General features: G+C 46.5%; 1 protein-coding gene across 1 annotated transcript; it reads right to left on the minus strand.

The window, feature by feature from the left end:
• Positions 1-1037: 1037 nt before the first annotated feature.
• Positions 1038-16086, minus strand: LOC119403435 (TNF receptor-associated factor 6-like). Its single transcript, XM_037670371.1, has 2 exons — positions 15811-16086; positions 1038-2072 (listed from the first exon to the last, which is right to left on the minus strand). The coding sequence occupies exons 1-2, from the start codon at positions 16084-16086 to the stop codon at positions 1074-1076; spliced, it is 1275 nt and encodes a 424-aa protein (XP_037526299.1). The 3' UTR covers positions 1038-1073.
• Positions 16087-18068: the final 1982 nt, after the last annotated feature.

The raw sequence follows: 18068 nt of genomic DNA on the forward strand, positions 1-18068 counted from the left end.
CCATATATTGCTATCGCAATAAAAATAACCGCCACAAAAGCAATACACTTCCGCACGCCACTACCCCCGGTCTCGGCGGTGCGCACGCCGCGCACACAAATCAGTGGCGTATGCAGAAATTTTTTGGGGGGCGGGGGCAGCACGTCCTTGACCCAACGTCTCGGCAGATAAATGGGTTCCAGTGTCATTTTGTGCTCTCTATCCCATGGGGAAAAAAAAATTCGGGGGCCCCGCCCCTTGCTACGCCACTTACACATATAGCTGTGGAAACCATCCTACGACCACTTACGCTTGGCTGCCAATCATCTCTGGTTATATACTTTTCTAACGGCATCGTAGAGCATCCGCTGTCCACCTTATAACGGCGCTTGTCGCCTCGTGTCAAGGAAGGCGATGGCAAGGGGCATCAATGGAGATTGGACTATAACGCTAAATAAGTACTTCATGAGAACTGAAAATTGGGCTAGTTGGTGCGGACTCATCATGATTTATAATAAAAATACGTACTTTTACCACAACGAAATGCCTTGGGTTATGATCTTAATATAGTTAGGTGTTCATTTCGCCCTATTTTTTATATCTGTCCGTGGTTGTACTCGTTCATTTTTTTCCTGCCCTCCTATACCACTCTGTAGTTAAGTTGTCCCATTTGTAAAATCGCTGTCGTCGAGCGTGTCCCCATTATTATGCTATTGTTTCGTTTCGACTTCTTTTTGTGTTCTTTCTATAACAAACGTGGACCATTGCTAATACCAAGAGGTCTTCATTGATGCTTTCAATATGAACGAATGGCGTGGACAGTGAAGCAGTAAATAGCTGTTCTTTATTTTGTTGGGAGCATTCAACTCCGTTAAGCGGCGGACGTGCGCAGCGAATTAGCGCATACCGGCAAATCCCGCGGCACTTCGAATCTCACAGATGTTTTCCAGCTTCGAAAATTTCCAGAGGCTGTCTTCTTGAGATGTTCTTCCGTGTAACAGCATACCAGCGAACATTTTTCAGCAGACTTCAACATTCTTCATCAGCAACCGCCTGCACGTTTTACATTCAAGAGACGCCAAATGCTGCGATGATTACAGAAGCTCGACGATAACACGCAGCTTGTCGTCGCATACGTAGCCGCCACTTTTCAGATCTCCTAACTTAAAACAATAAGGAAAAAAAACACCTTGGTTACTCAGAGAAGTTGGCTTCTTGTAGAATTCAAGATGACGGCATGTCTTTAGAATAATAAATTTTTCTTCGTTTTTCAGAGGGTGCACAATAGTAAACCTGATTTTCTGCTCGAAAGGCCACTGAATCAAATCATCGTGGTCCCCTCTGTGCAGCTGAAGCCTCAAATCCACGGACACACTTTCTTCGTTTCTTGTTAGTTTAACACCAGGCGACATATTGTAACCACGAAGATATACCTGCCCTTGGGCATAAACACTATTGCCGTCTTGCAAAGCACTGGCTTCAAGCGACTGTATTCCTGGAACCAAAAAGTCGCAACGGGTTTCATTTTTTTCAGCGTATGCTAGTGCTTTCTTCTGAATCTCCAGAATCGTCTTCGTGCTTTCGATTGCAGCCCGAACTCGAGGAAGCTCTTCGGCTTGCATTTTTAGGTCAGCCATTTCACTGTTAAGCGAGCCATGTAGCGTGCTGATGCCATCCAACACGCAATGGGTCACTTCACTTAGTGATGCGAGTGGTGCAATTTCTTGTTTCACTGATTCTTTAAGAGAGTTCACACTTTGGCAAACCTCCATGAGGCTGTCATTAATCGCGCCATTTTCTCCAAGTGCCCGCTGTAGAAGGGCCTTCATTTCACCTGCCTCTTGCAATAGTCTCCTCACACCTTCCAACATGTCCGTCTGCACAGTGTCGCCTATCATTTCCTGAATTGGCACAGGTGTTGTAACAGCTTGGCATGAAGCTCTCAGGTGTTCGCTCATATTACGGATTAAAACCATTCTCAAGCACCTTGGACAGGGTGTGCAGTGGTATTCACATTCTCGGAGGAAATGCTTGTGGACTTCTGCGGCGGCCATTTGAAGTGTGCAACCATGTATTTCGTTCCAGCATTTTACCTGCATTAGAGAAAAAAAGAGGCAGTCCACAATAAATTAACTAAATTCACATCGCACTACAGGCTTGCCTGTACAAAAAAGCTATTAAATGTATCTAGACAATAAGGGTCTTGCGCTCGAAAATCAGCGAACACAGAGACATGAAAAGTGGTCAGTTACTGCACCTTTTCTTCATTAAATCAGCTTTCCGAACTACACAGTGAAGATGGCATGCCAGTTCAATGGATTACTAAACTTTGAGCGCAAGAAATACATAAAACTTCCCTTGGAACTCACACTCCAAGCACGCGAGTCGCAACTGCCAGATCAACTTGTCTGGAGTGTGTCGCGTGCGCGTGGTGTCTGTATTTTTTCTTTGCTTTATTTTTTTTCTCGCGCTCTAAGTTTTCTGACAATATAACGCCAGCTAGACCAGCTAATAATTTTAGTGTAATGTCTAATAACGCATTGAGGAATCGAGCTACTTAGACGCACCACGCCCGGAAAAAAAACTGACCTCCAATACAAAAGCTACACGGTGCTTCGCCGCTACCCGTGGCGCGACATTGCGGAGCCACCGGAAGTTTCCCCGTTCGTCCCGGAAGCTGCCATCTTCTACGCTTTTGCATAAGCGGTAAGCGGTTTCGCTGGTCGTATTCATTGGCGATTTTCAATATGGCGTTTTCTGTGTTCACTAGAGCAAGACAAGGAAGCATGCGGCAGCGGCAGATGCAAATGAATTCTGGCTAAATTAACTTTTAAGTGGGAAATATGTTAACCTAAGTGCGACACATTTCTCGAAGTGCGCCTTACTGTCAGGGTCGTTTACGCTTGACATTCAGTTTTCGTGCTGTGGTTACGCTTTCGTTTTTCCAGCATGCGCAATCATTGTACATTTACGACGCCTAGATTCGCTTATCGCTTTGTATTTCGCTTGTGGTGCACTCTGCCCCGTTTAATTTTTGCCCGCAGTGCCAGCGTTTCAGAAATGCCGCCCGCTCTCTCCCCTACAAGCCCACATGCTTGTCAGAGTAAAAACAAAAACAAAGCTAGATATATTTAAGGAACTTAATAGAAACAGGAGAAACAGGTAGACAAAGAAAGACAAAAACAAACAAACATTAAGATTCATAATTTACGGAGAACTCTCTGCGCGTGAATTTATATTCATACTAACGAACCCAGCTTCCAGATTTATTGCATGCAAGCAGCAATATTTTAGGGCGAAAGTAAAATACTGCTTCCATTTTATTTGTATAAAGCCGAGAGGAGCTAAATAATTAAGTGTAAAGGGAACTGCATTTAGAGGAACTCTGAGTGAGTGAGTGAGTGAGTGAGTGAGTGAGTGAGTGAGTGAGTGAGTGAGTGAGTGAGTGAGTGAGTGAGTGAGTGAGTGAGTGAGTGAGTGAGTGAGTGAGTGAGTGAGTGAGTGAGTGAGTGAGTGAGTGAGTGAGTGAGTGAGTGAGTGAGTGAGTGAGTTGTTAGCTTCATGGCACCAGGGCAACGAAGGCCAAAAGGCGCCAGGTAAAAGTTGTTTCCTGAAGACTCATGGTAAAACTGTCAATGGAAGATGAGTGTGAAACGTGAAGATCGTCACCTTGTAGTTACTGACACATCCCAATTATCTTAATGGAGATCAGTGGCGCTGACAGTGCGTGTTATCAAAGACGCAACGGCATTATGCATAGGATTAGCGGCTAGACAAATGCAGTGGACTGTAAACTAAACAAGACAGAAGTTCAGGGGAAGATGGCGGCTAGAAATTCATGAAGGATACTTGAGCAGGTAATGTTGCTGGAACCATGAAGTTGATTTGTGTGGAAAAGTCGGCTCCAGCGACAGCCCCTGTTCAACAATTTTTTATGACTGAAATAAAGTAAGCTCTACAGAAAACACCCAATCTTCGAGTTTTCATATATGATGACCGATAAAAAATAAAAATATCCCCAAAATGAATGGAAAAAGTAGCTTGGTAAATAATAATATTTAATTATGTCTAAATTAATTAACACAGCAGTGCCATCCTCAGAACGCAGTTGCCTGTGTGCCATGATCACAGTTACAGTTTAATACCAGCTGATCACGGTTCCGTAGAAGTGAAGCCATTCAAATTGCTAGAACTGCTTAAGAAATCGAAAAGCGACACAACAGAACAACTTTATGCAGCAGTGTGACGTCAGTATCCGCGCATTTTTTGCTGACGACTCAAAATATCAGTTTCGCGAAATGCTTGCTGATATCTTATCCAGTAGTTTTGCTACTGGCTGTGATGCATCCTAATTTTGAGATGCGAGACAATTACGCATTGTATGTGAAGCATGAAGCTTCACACTCAGCAGCTGGCTAAAACATGTGCTTGCTATGCAGCTCTGGATAGTTTTTGAGGTCTTTTGAAAGCTCAGGTGAAGCTGACACTATAATGAGAGCAACGACATCGTCCTTCACTGGAAGCCCAGGGTTCCACTAAGATCGTCTAGGTGCCGGATTTCATCCTCCCTTGTGTGAAAGGTGTATATAGTAGAAGATTGTTGCGTCTATATACCGCCACGGTTTTACCAATTTAAGAATGCTCACGGACTTCTGTTTGGCACTGTGGCGACGTGCGACCGCGCAGACAATGAGGTTTCGGCTTTTTGCCAGTCCAAGACCGATACAACGGCAATGTCTCAGAACTACGTCTACGCTCCAGCGCTAGCCCGTAATAAACGTATCTCCCGTAGCACTTGCGCTTGTGAGTAAACTTGAACGTATGCGTCATATGTCACGCCTATGCATTTGCCACTGCACCAGTGGCACGTCGCATAGGGGATCGCCCCCGCAACATCAGACGCAGGAAGCCTGCAATGTAGCCAGTTATACCCGTGTCACACGGGCGCGCAAAAAGTGTTTGACGTAGGCGGTCTTTTAATATGTTCAAAGACTTTTTATGAAGAGGCGATTTCTCGCAGTCACACGGCACCAACGATTTTTAGAGGTTCCTTCCGAATGCGCTACCGAAAGGGTGGCGCTCGCTTTCAAAACACAACCAGCGAAAAGAAAATTATGTATCTCGATAGAAGATGTCCAAATTTACTGTATGGCACGTTTGTTGACATGTATTTAACAACTCCAGTTGAAAAAACAAGGAAAGGTTCACGCAGTAGTATCTTAAGAAGCGTTTGCACAACTGGCGGCCTTTACATAATATTCTGGCAACAGTGGGCGTCGGTTTTCCTTCTTAGCGCTCTTGTCTGCCTCGCCATGGATAATCGTACGGAGGAAAAAGTTACAATTGCAAGTCATGTAGCGTACCATCTCTCTCTGGAAAACGAGGCAGCCGCGGCTAGACACGCGCCGGTTATCCTTCCATAGCCTAATTAATGTACAGGTGTCCCTCTCGGACCACTGTACACGGGGCTTGTTTTTTTTTCTTGGGCTGATTGCACAGCGGCGTTCGCCTTTCCGCGCTCACTCGCGTCCATGCTCGCGTATATGCGGGCGGCCATAACCCCACCCCGTTCGCTCTCTTTGAGAGCACACAAAAAAATAAAGTTTAACTGGTTTTATTAGGCTGCTTACGATAAATGAAATTTATTTTTATGGTGAGCCCAAGTGACACCGAAATAAAGAGTTACTGATTTTTTTCACCACTTCATAAGTGCTGACGCCCACTGGTTTCGAGGATACTCTTTTACCACCGTGAAAGAGTTCGTCGAACGCTGTTTCCAGAAAAGACCGCTTCTGAAAAAGAGATCGCTCTCTGACGTGTGACAGCGCGTGCAACTCTATTTCGGAAAAAAACTCTTCTTGCTTAAAAGACTTTAGTGTCCGTGTGACACGGGTATAACATTGCCAGCATTTGGTGATAGCGAACGAAGACTCTCAGCCTCCATGTCGAGTTCATTCTTTAGGGGGAGTTCATAACCATTCTGGTGATTCTTATAACCAAACGATTATACCTGACTGCTATTTTCTAGTAAAACGAGAAGAACTTTATACGATTTCGGGGTACCTTCGCGTGAAACGTCTTCTCTAAAGACTTTCCTGGTTGGCTTGTGCAGTTTAGAGTGCTACACAGGCATTGTTCCAAGGAAAAGTAGAGAAATGCTGGCCCGCCAGCAGCAATAGAGGCGGCACCGCTCGCTTCAGGGACAAGGCCAGCGACTTCCGGCGGCTTCACGCCAAAACGTTCGATGCGGAATCCAGCTCCCCCTAGTGGAGATCAGTGAGGGCAACGAGCGAGTATTGTTTGTGCCTGTTAAAAACCAGCATGTATAATTCGTTGGCGGGCGAAGCACCGAGAGTGGAGGCACAGTCGTTGGGAACGGGAAGGCGTCCATACGATAGACAAGAGGAACTCGTCCTAAAACAGATGGCCCGACTGCACGCCAAGGCAGGAAAGACATTTCCTTGCGTCCGAGTGACAAAGCCATCAGATGGCGCCTCTGCAGGTGCACTCCACTATCTCAAACCACGTTAATGGTGGAATAAGGAAATAGACAAAGCAATGGAAGACGTGAGAAATCGTTTAGGGATCATAGGGAAGATAAAATGCGAGCTTTGAAGGCACGAAAGACGGCTGGGGTAGGAAAGTACCGCGAGAAGAATATACTAGCAACCAAACCAGTGCAAGAAGCACATCAATATACGAGGGGACAGTGAGGGAAAGTTTCGGAAAATACTTACAAGCACACCACAAAGATTTATTATTTGTAGCTTTCTACAGGTGTTCAAATCAACCACCATTGGAAAGACATGTACGAAAGATGAAGGCAGGCACACCTTGGAAGAACTGCCTTGCATGGACACCATTATGAGCAATAACTTGAGTGCCAAAAAACAATTTTAAGCAGCTTCACTGTCTTAACGTCGTGAAGACTGGTCAAAGAGCGGAGCTGGTGGCATCCTAATGCTATTTCATTGCTTCAATTTGCTCTATGGTAGTTTTGCCCTCGTCTGTACAGTTTAAAACAGTCTTGTCGACGCTCAGTCAGTGAAACTGCTTCGAATTACAAAGTCATAACGTTTGGCAAGCGTCATAACACTTCGCACATACCCGCCAGATTTCTTGTAGACATATTCTTCGTTTTTAGTGGACCGGAGTTTAATAATGGGGCTCGGCCAACTTCTGCGGCACTTACCCGCTAAGAGATGCATTACGCTACGCAGGGATTAGCCTCGACCTTAAACACCCTTGCTGTTATAACGTATAGTTTTTACTTCATTAGACTCCGAAACAAAGTAGTCTCAGAGCTGAAATCCCACATGGAAGGCGTATATTCTAAATCGCCGAGTAAAATGATAAACAACAAGACAAGCACGATTAGGAGCAGTCGTAGTGCATCTAATGAAGCCGTTATGTCCATACAGCAAAGCACAGCTAACTCGTGCCAAGTAGCACGTTAATAAAATGAAGAGAATTCCGAGGTGATCGCGTGAAAGCAAGATGAACGATATCTATAAGGTCAAGGCAAATAATTCTAAGCACTATTCGTACTAGCACATTATCGCAACTACAGGTATATTACTGAAACTGCTGAATGCATTCGGCTGAGAGAGTTCCTTAGAGAGCAACATTATTGCATTCGCATATTGCATGGGGATCTCAAGAATCCACGATAGACACACATATAGCTGGTATTGTAGATATCAAACGAGCTTACGGCAATGCGCACCCTGAAACACTTTACGAAATTCAGAAGCTCCAGTGCCTGCACTGCGATATTGTGATACTGCGAAAAGTACTACGCGTGTCTAAACACAAAGTACTTGCGAAGGCCGGAAACGAAATATAGTGAATGCTGAAACAAGTATGCCATTTTTGTTCACACTTTTATTGTGATAGCCATTATATGGACAGTCTCTACGGGTTGTTGCCGTCGGCGTCGCCGTTGCCGTCACCTTACGTTCCGTATAAAGCTCAAGTTGATTAATAGCGCGTGTAATAGCGCGTGAGCGCTGGCGACGCGCGCGACTGAAGCAGAAACAAAACGAGCCCACCGCACATCTCAATCGCACGGAAGGACCGTGCGATAATATCACCCTGTGTGTGAGGCCAGCAGCCGACTGCTTCTCTAGCAGAGAGGAAACGCCTCGCCTGTCTTAAAGGAGTCCTGACACAAAAATTTTCGCCCCGCGTTTTTTTGCTGCAATGTGTTGCTGGGGGCCTGTTAGTCATAACACGGCACATCGTTTGCTGCAGCGCGCGACAGTTAACTTATTACACGCTCCTCATTACCGACACAGCCTCAGTTTCGGTTTAACAGAGCTCCAAAAACGGCAAGCCGCCGGGTGCAACTATCACCACCTAGCGAGTGAAACGCTCGGTCACGTGAGCACACAGAACAGTGACGCATTTCCGCGCGGTCTGTCGTCGTCGGGCTCATCGTCGTCTGATGGCGACGATTTTCTTGCGGCGGGGATCGAAGGAATTTTCGACGTGGCGAATCACTTCATGTTTGACCCGCTGGCGAGGAGCGATTCGTCGGGAAGCGCGTCAAAAAGAAATGGCGGCTACGACGTCATCGTAACTTGTACCGGCTGCAACGGTTACGTAGGGGAAGTAGGGGGGTCACCTCGGGTCACCTCCGAGGGTGTCAATGCACTAGGTGCGGCCTATAATGCTGGATCGCGCTCGCGAACTTCAAAATTCATATAAATATACCTTCCAAGCTTATTCGCTGCCGATATTTTTGCAGGTGGTACACGCACGTACACGGGAATCGATCCAGCAGGCTATCTCGGCCGCGAAATTTTGTGTCAGTACCCCTTTAAAGGAGCATGACGGAGCGTGGAAGGGGGCGGGGCGGTCGCAGGAGCAGAAACTGTGAACTTTGATTTCGAGGGCGCAGTCTCGATTGTTGGTGCGCACGCTATCTCGGCAGCCGTCTTCGGACGGCTCGTATACCTTTCCCTTACAAAAATGGATTTAGACAGTCTATAGACTGTCTGTAGACTTCTTGTAAACAAGTTTGCCTTTAAGTAGTTTTAGTTTTTTGTCTAAACAGAATCTATAGAGAATGTATAGATAAAGGTCTATAAGTTGCATGTTACTATTTGTTTAATTGTATTCTATAGATTGTTATAAACAAAAGTAAAAAAGCGTATATTTCTGTTTTTCTATTTTCAGTCTGCATACAATCTACAGACAAAAGACAGTTTGATATAATTTATTTTTTGTTTAATCCCCCACTATAGATATTCTATAAACAAAAATCAGTTAGTTCTCTAATTTTAGTTGTGTAAATTTAATCTATTGAATGTCTATAAGGAAAAGCCAATAAGTTTTTGTTACTTGTATTTGTCTAATCCCTGACTGCCTATAAAAATGCCTCATTACTTGTTTGTTTTGTTCTGTGCTCTCAACGTGCTGTGCCCTCAATGTGCTGTGCTCTCAACGCGAAGGTACTGTGCGAAAAAAGTCTCTCTGGAGCGGCCGTAATCTTACACCAGCGTTTTTTTAGGAGAGAAGCTCCTTAGACCCGCACCCGGCCGTCGCCGTTGAAGCTCTCATATCTTAAGCATCGCTTTGGGATGCCGTGGCCGGTGATTCAAGAGGACATGTTTGGACCTTGAGCGGTTTGGTTCTAGCGCACCAGAAATTCGAGGTTAAAACAAATAAGCTCTGTGTACAACTGGTTATAATGGTCGTCTTCACTTTCACCACTTTATCGTGGCATGTGAAATGACAACCATCATTCTAGTGCACTTCAGGCGCTTTGTCGAAGGTAGTAGCAGAGGCTCTCCCCACCCGGAGCCGGCGCAAAAAGACAATGAGTGTGCGCTGCGATCGGCGCACATTGCGCAAAAAAACAAGGCGCGCGGCGCGAATAAGTAGTTTTAAAACGTACATAGTCATTTCCGTCCTATTTCTAAGGCGCTTCGCTCATCGGTTGTATTAGTACACGGAACAACTCCTGTTTTTAGGGGCTAAGCACCTTAGGGCCAAGCCTTGTCCCCCCTGTAACGAATAGACGAATAGAGAAACAGAACCCGGCCATCTGGCTGTATCGAAGGATTGGAACCGACTGCCGTGCCAGCGCCCGTGGCAGTTGCTCGTGAGCGCCGCCCCTTCTTTCTCTTTTATTTGTAAGACCCCCCTCGTCGTCGTTCTTCGTAGCGCTGGTTTGCCTGGAGCCCGCTAGTGGCGCTGCGATGCACAGGGGCTATATAAGCGCTCTGCGTCTCCTGCTACTCGGTGGCGTCCCCTCGTCGTCGTTGTCTGTAGCTCTGGTTTCCATGGAGTCCGCTAGGGGCGCTGTGGTGTGCAAGGGCTACGAAGCACCCGTTCCCGGCCTGCGCTCTCTTTCTTCTGCCAGTGATGATAATGGTCGATCCTGATAACGGCGCGCCCGCTATGGATGAAAGGGCGAGTGGCGGCTCAACTGCTGCATCACGACGACGCAGACAACAAGCGGACCCGGAGTCTAGAGCGCGGGAAGCGACAGGAAAACGGCAACGCCGACAAGGGGACCCAGAGGTGAAGGCTCGCGAAGTTTCAGCAGCCTGGAAACACCGGAAAGCGGACCCAGAGGAGGCGAGAGCACGGGAAGCGGCGGCAAAACGCCGGAAGCGTTCTCTACCTGAGGTTGGAGGCGCCAATGCTCGGTTCAAGCGCGATTTCCTTGACCGCAGTTCCGGGCAATATACGGGGGATTCACGGTTCCTCGAATGATCCCCCATGCTTCGCCCACCATCATCATTCACTTCGTGGAGATACGACTATTTTTGTTATTGCTATAGCCCGACGACTGCAGAACGGGGCCCCAGGGCTTCACTCGTCTTACATACACAACGCGCACATGGTGAAACAGAGGATTCCTGGACTGATGTATGAAGAGCAATATAGTTCTATCAGCTAACGGTGCGATGGACGTAGAGGAACTGGCATACCGGTGTTGTTTCTACCACAAGCGCCGGCGGACAAACAGAAGAAGCGTCGGCAAAGATGAGAGGAGTAAGGGGGGACTCTCGATGCTTTGCGACACGAGAATGGAAAGCGATACACAAGAACTTGTGTAGACGGCACGAAATGGAACCAGTGATTTTAGGGGCGAAGCTCCTTAAGGCGGCACCCGTTCGTCCCTCGTAGTCGTCGTGGTCGTAGTAGTGAGTAACAAGTCTTACGCTTTGACCTCCAAGGTGGTGCCGGTGGGAGATTTCTCCTGTGCGTTGTTGAACAATAAAAAATTCGCAGCGTGCGCGTTAACTAAAAGCCGAATTCTTCTGTCTCTCATTCCCCATTAGCAACCATTGGCATGTTCCAGTAGGAAACGTTAGTAGAAGTAGAAGTGTAAGTGTTAGCTAAAAGCCGACTTCTTCTGTCTCTCATTGCCATTAGCAGCCATTGTTTACCTCCAAGGTAGTGCCTGGTGAGATTTCTCCTGTGCGTGATTAAACAATAAAAATTTTGTTCAAAACGCCGTTGATTGATGAAATAAACCAACGAAAGACGCCAGGTGTTTTGTAAAAGCAGAACGAAAGAACGCCAGATGTTTTTCTTAAAGTGTAGTAGTAGTAGTTATATGTAGCCACCTCGCCCGATCGTCAACGGGCGAGGTGGACCGGCAACGGCGCGAGGACACTGCCGTACGAGAGTTAAATCACACTAAAAGACATACTTTGCGGGCGATACACTCTAGTGAGCTTTAAACTTTCGTCTTAATGTACATGATAAAGAAATTATTTCTACGAAAAACGCAAGGCACACCTTGAGCAATATATTTGGTTTGGGACGCTAAATGGAACCATGAGGCGATGCGAAGCCGGAGCACTTGCACGATCGCGTTCCGTTGGCTTTCGTTGGGCATGCTACCGACCTCGCGTCGTGGAACGCGCGTCCTGTCTTCCCTCTAGCCTTGCCTTTAATTCGCACAGGGCGAGCGGGGAATGCGGTCGCTCTTGGCGCTCTTTCGCTCGGGAGCGGACTTCTTCCTTGCATTTCACCGATCACAAGTGATAATGAAGGGACCACGTAAACCAACAGTACAATAAAAGTTTGATGTTTAATATATACACGATGTTTCACACTCTTTATATTATGTACTGGGCGCATTTCACGGAAGAGTTTCACGGTTTACAGATGATTCCCTCCGTAGCTTCGCCCCACTCATCATCATTCACCCCGTGGATATGCTGTGATTTTTTTGATGTATTCCCTAAATGGATAGGCCCTGCATAGCGACAGTAGTGGAAGCGCATGTGTGACCCAGCCTTCGATTACCTTCTATGAGGAAGAAACGAAGTGCCTAAACAGTTATCTCAGATTCGCATGTGTGCATGACTGGCAGGTGGCGGTACCATGCAGGTGCACCCAACGATAAAATCCGGCTTGTCGTTTCAGCAGCAAAGTTCGAGATCGGGCTAGTTAGTCTCAGCCCTATTGCGCCGTTTTTGTTGACAGTCGTAGTTTTTGCTGTCTTTATCTTTTGCGCCCGTGTTTACGCGCCTTCGTTCCTAATTTGCTCTAATATGCAATGCTAAAACAGGACTGATAACTAAACAACGTGGACTTTTTTAAACCTCTGTGAAAGCGGCATGAAGTGTTTAGCCCAGCGCTTGTTACATCATTACGGCTCATTTCTCAGTCGTTCTGGTGAGTTAATCCCGTAGCTTACAAACGAAATAGGCGGTATATTTGCTATATCGCTACGTTACGTGACAATTTAAGATGAAGTGTTACGGTCAGAGCATCCAAAAAGCTTGGCGAAGGTGACAGGGCGATTATTTGTCAATACTGCTAGCGGCAAGGGCAGAGTACGAACCAGGACGAACCAAGCGCTTCTGTAAACACTCTCGCAAAAGAAGGAGCACTTCGCACATCAACAGCTCGAGAAGAAATGTCTTACTACCACCACCGTACAATTTTAATGAAAGACATTGTTCTTGCAGGCGTTCCATGAGTATAGATTCTTTGCGAGTGTCAGTGGTGAGTCCGCGTAACCGGAGGGCCATTAGCTTACTCCATGCAGATTCGAGACGCTCACTGTTTTAAATGCGAAGCATTTCTTAGCGAACCTTTGGCACTTTGAGCGTTTCTATCTATCTATCTATCTATCTATCTAGCCGCCTACGTCTGGGTGCTCTTTTGATCGCCTCCTTAACTTGGTGTACACCAAATTTGGCATGGGAGGGTAAGAGGACTTGACGAATACGACCGTCGGTTCATGACATTAATAACATAAAATCTTTTCGCGTATGTCGTCAAACTCTTTCCTCGCGATACGAGTGGCACATACCCGTATACCACGGGCCGCGGTATGCGGGTATGCGCCACAGGTGATTGACAGTTTATATCTACCCAGTAACGGCGAGAACATACATTCGTAATTTAAATGCGAGAGCATTAAGAAAAACAGACATCGCTAGCGTTTAACCGATGAATGCAAAGTATAAATTTCAGGGTCCCAGCAGGAATCGAACCCAAGCATTCCGCGTGGCAATCAAGTATTCTACCAAAGAGCCATGCTAGGTCTCGTAGCTGCTTTGGAAGAAGACCCTACGCAGGCGTAATGTTGGTGAAACGTCAATTGTGGTTGCACTGCTGGTTATCGAATTTTATAAACAATACATATGTACTCCTATGATAGAGGCGTCAGGTCGGGTTAACGTCAATTGTAGTTAAGAAACGCCATCCATTGAAATTAATCTGCGTAGCACTATCCAGGGCTACCATCCTCGCAAACACAAGCGCTGCATATCAGCTAACCGCTTCTGGTGTTGGTAGTACCCATGTTGCTGTTGGCATTGTTACACATCTGTAAACAACTGGTTATATAAAACCTATGCGACTGTTCAACATGTCTGTGCGTACGAAATCTGCAGATATCTTTAGCGTCATTTCGTATGGTTTAGCTTATAAATAAGGCACCACCGTCACCTTCCCTTCGATTTACAATGAACCGACTAGCCCACACTGAAGTCTTGATGAAGTCACCTTCCCTCCGCATGCTTCGCATAACATCGATTGCCCATGGTACAAGGGATCTGCCGAATTTTTTAATCATCACTTCTGCCAGGAGCCATGGCCGATAGCAACGGGATGAGCACCCGATGTAGTCAGACCCGACATTTCAGCGCATACAACGTGACCCTGGAGTGCTGAGGTGCAATACGACTCTCCTCTCACGTGTGATTCCCATGTGCGCGTATAATAGTATAACATGCAATCGCTCAGAACGTGCACTTGTGGTGTGTCGCCTACCCATGTGCGCGACACAGCTCACGCCAGGAAGACTGTAATGCATTTCATCTCGTCTATACCACACGATATGATTCATCGTTGTCTGCCTCCGAAACACAGACCCATGCATTATACACTCGGCTTTTCGTCTCATAGAAATACCCTGGTCAACTGGATACCGCCTTGAGAGAACCGCTGATATTGTGCTTAACCAGCTAAACGTAAAACCTTCAGCATATCAGCGATTACAGCAGTACGTGAAATATGATACTTTATTGATTAGGTGTTGCTGCTCTTGAATTCGGATTGAACAAATTTGGTCTTTTTTATTTTAGCTTGGAAGTGCGCTTTTAACTCTTCAGGGTATAGACTACCCAAAGCTCTACCTTTAGACCATTTTTATGTAGACTACCTAAGGCAGACCTTTGAGACAAGTTTGAGATAACCTATACAGTTTTTCCAACTTCTATTGGCCTCGAGATCGAACAGAGTGAACACCTTAGGGCGAGTTGACGAAACCCCGTATAGTGTGGATAGCTCCTTGCGTCGTCCGCGAGACACACCATGTTCGCACACATGCGTATGCCATGCGTGGCCTCAGAGGGTAGCTTATTTCAGTGTGTTAGCATAGTATCAAATACTTGTACGTATGCCTGCACGTAATAGACTATGTTACGTAAGGCATATGGGCAGCCGCCATCATGGGCTGTTAAACGAATATTTTCTTATTCTTGTATCCCCTGACGCGACCTGATAAATCTAGGAAACGCCGAATGCACCAACCCAACAGTTTTCATGTGTTTGAAAACTGTTGGGTTGGTGCGTTCCCGCCATAACACTGTTCGCTTAGTTGTTCAGGATAAAACACGGCAAGGTTAACAGCCCAGCATGGCGGCACCGAAACCCGCCCGTAAAATAGTCTATATAGAAGTATTTCGCCTTGATAGGCTTCTATTCGCATTAATAGGTGAGGGCGTACACGTGTCGGTATGGCAATAGGGGTAATCGTCATGCGCATCACGTAGTGCATTTGGCGTCGTTATAAACAAAAGTATTAAATGACGAGGTGTGAATGAAGATATTTTTTTATTTCTGCAGAATGCAGAAATACGTGTCCACTGTTTTGGTAGCCGCTCGAGCAAGATGTAAGTGCTTAATTGGCTCAGTCGCGCAGCAGCATTCATATTGTAGTATGGGCCAAACACAAGCTAAACACGTACAAATAAAACAAGAAGAAAAATAGAGCACAGTGTCACCCAAAGCCTGCACCCCGTTGAATGGCATATTCCGCTTCTCTAACATGTAATAGGAACGTTATCACCAATATATCACCATTAAGCTGCTTTAAACACGACTTATTAATCGGCCATCGGCTCAAACCGCTCACAGCGAAGCGCTGTTGTGTACATTTGGATACGTGCCGCCGACCACCTATCCACACTAACGCTGAGACGGTGCTCAAACCTGTACTACGACCTCGCGGCGAATAAAAATTTGACAAGATTTGAGCAAGATTACGTTATCTACGGCATATATATAAACGCCCTTATTTCACACCCTGCGGAACCGAATAGGCGACTTCTCGCAGCACTGGCATACCTCTCTTTTCAGGAGATTTTCAGCCGGGAAGTCCCTCCACTCGACGTCTTCTTCCGCACAACACTTGCCGTCAATCGGACAGGCGTGTTCCTCGGTAGCCCAGCACTTTTGGAAGCAGGAATGACACAGTACGTGGCCACATGGTAGAAGAGCGGTTGTCTTGCGCACCAATCCGCAGACACTGCACAGTCTGTTCTCTGGAAGAGGTGTAACGAATTGAAGAGGCTTCCAGTCCAGATCTTCCGTAAAGCCTACCAATGTGTATCTCTGGGTCATCGTTCGGAGCAACCGTCTTCGCTGCAGGATAGGTTGTTGTTGTTGTTGTTGTCCTCTGTGCATGGCTCATACCCAATGCAGGGGATTGGCCGACAGGATAGGTTCGTACTGGGGCCGTTTCACTCGTGCGAACGATGAATCCTTTTCTTCTTTTCTCTGTGGTCCATCCCCGATATGTGAGCACTATACGCTATATAGTCAAGTTTTAAAAAATTGGCAGCGTATCTGCGTGCTTCGCTGCAAATGTCGTCTAAAGAAGATAGAAGAGGCGCTGCGTGAGATATGGGCCATCTGGCAATACGTCGGGAAACATGAGTGCTGTGTTGCGGGCTGGTAGTCCCGGCGCAGCGGCAGGCGAAGACCGGCGGTGACCAACGCGACCGGTGGGGACGCCGGCCAGCCCGAACACGCTGTTTGGCGCGATGCGCCGAAGGAGAAGAAACGTCCGCACTCAACAAGTACTCTCCACAAACTTTACACGTGGCCTGGGTAAAACAGGAATGCCAGAGCGGCGCCCCCTGTCATTCGTACAATGCAATACTGAACCGAAACCGAAACACAACATGAGCTTGTGCAGAGGGCACGGAGGAAGACAAGTTTCAGCGCAGTCGCATTTTCAGCTCACCTTAAGAAACTAGGGTTGTAACATTGTAGGTCGAGTAGGGCCAGGAGGACCGTCACGACGAAAACCTGCCTCCTCAGTCGTATTCGCCTGAAACGTTGGTGTGGCTTCGCGTTCCCTCCTCCGCTCCTGGCCTTTCCACAAAGCTACTGCCTAAGTACGAAGGCCCCTACCGTGTCCTACGTCAAGCATCCCCAGTTAACTATATGATTGAGCCTGTTCAATCATCTACGAACCGCCGTCGTCGCGGCAGCGAGACTGTTCACGTCGATCGACTGAAGCCGCATTATGACCCACGAGTTGTACCTGTTCCTTAGGTCGCCAGGATGGCTCCTTTTCCGCGGGGGAGTGATTTGTAACATGGTAGGGCGCAGACAAGAACGCCTGCGAAAGAAGACGAAGACGGTTGTTGTTGGCGCTCGCGCTTGCTCGGCTTGGACCGCTGATCGCTTCAGCTGTGGCAATCTTTTAAGTCTCAACGTTAAACGCATACCATCAAGGTCTTTAAACTTGCGTATCTATGTATTTTCTGTTAAAGGAACACACCGTTTAATACTTACCTAGTGATGTTGCGTCTCAGATATGCGTAATGTTTGCTTTTTGATCAACAATGTACACAAGTATGAACCTAGTCAGCCGTTCACGATGGTTGGCCCTTGGGCAAGTGGTTCAACTTTGGCCGAGTGGCTGAATCGAGGGACGTGCCGACAAACATGTATTTATTTATTATTTCTGTGCGTGCATGTTCCCGTATCAGCGTGGGTTCTTGTATATATACATTTCATGCTAACATTATTCAATCTGTACATTGCCTACACCATAACATATGTTGTACATATGTGCTTGTATGTTCACGAAGTCATGTATATTATGTGAAAATAAGATTGTTGTAAGTGTATGTTAGCCCACAGTAGCATGCGTTGAAGACGTCCTGTGGACTTGGACTTCTGTGTAAAATGTTTCATGTATATAGCGCTTAGACATTTGTATATGTTACTGTCTTTGATTACGACGCTGTACCCAACTGTTAGTAGCGTCATGTGGTGAAATAAACTTTTTCTAAACAGAAGGACAGACAGAAGGACAGACCAAAATTTCGGCGTTTAAGTTCCCCAAGAAAGACTATCGTCTTTAAAAGTCGTGCTGATTTATTGCACGTTCTCGGCTGGGTTATGCAACTAAGAAGAAGGGTGCGCGAGCACGAGAGGCGCAGGCATTCGGAACTAAAGGCAGAGCGCTTTCAAGGTGAACTCAAAAAAATTTGCAAATTTTATAATGGATAAGTTGGGGCATTTTTTTCTAAAATAACGAAGTCCATAAGCCAAAACTGGGCTAATTTTTATGGGAACGTAAATCTTGC

Source organism: Rhipicephalus sanguineus, chromosome 8 (assembly GCF_013339695.2).
Source record: "Rhipicephalus sanguineus isolate Rsan-2018 chromosome 8, BIME_Rsan_1.4, whole genome shotgun sequence".
NCBI classification, from domain to species: Eukaryota; Metazoa; Arthropoda; class Arachnida; order Ixodida; family Ixodidae; genus Rhipicephalus; species Rhipicephalus sanguineus.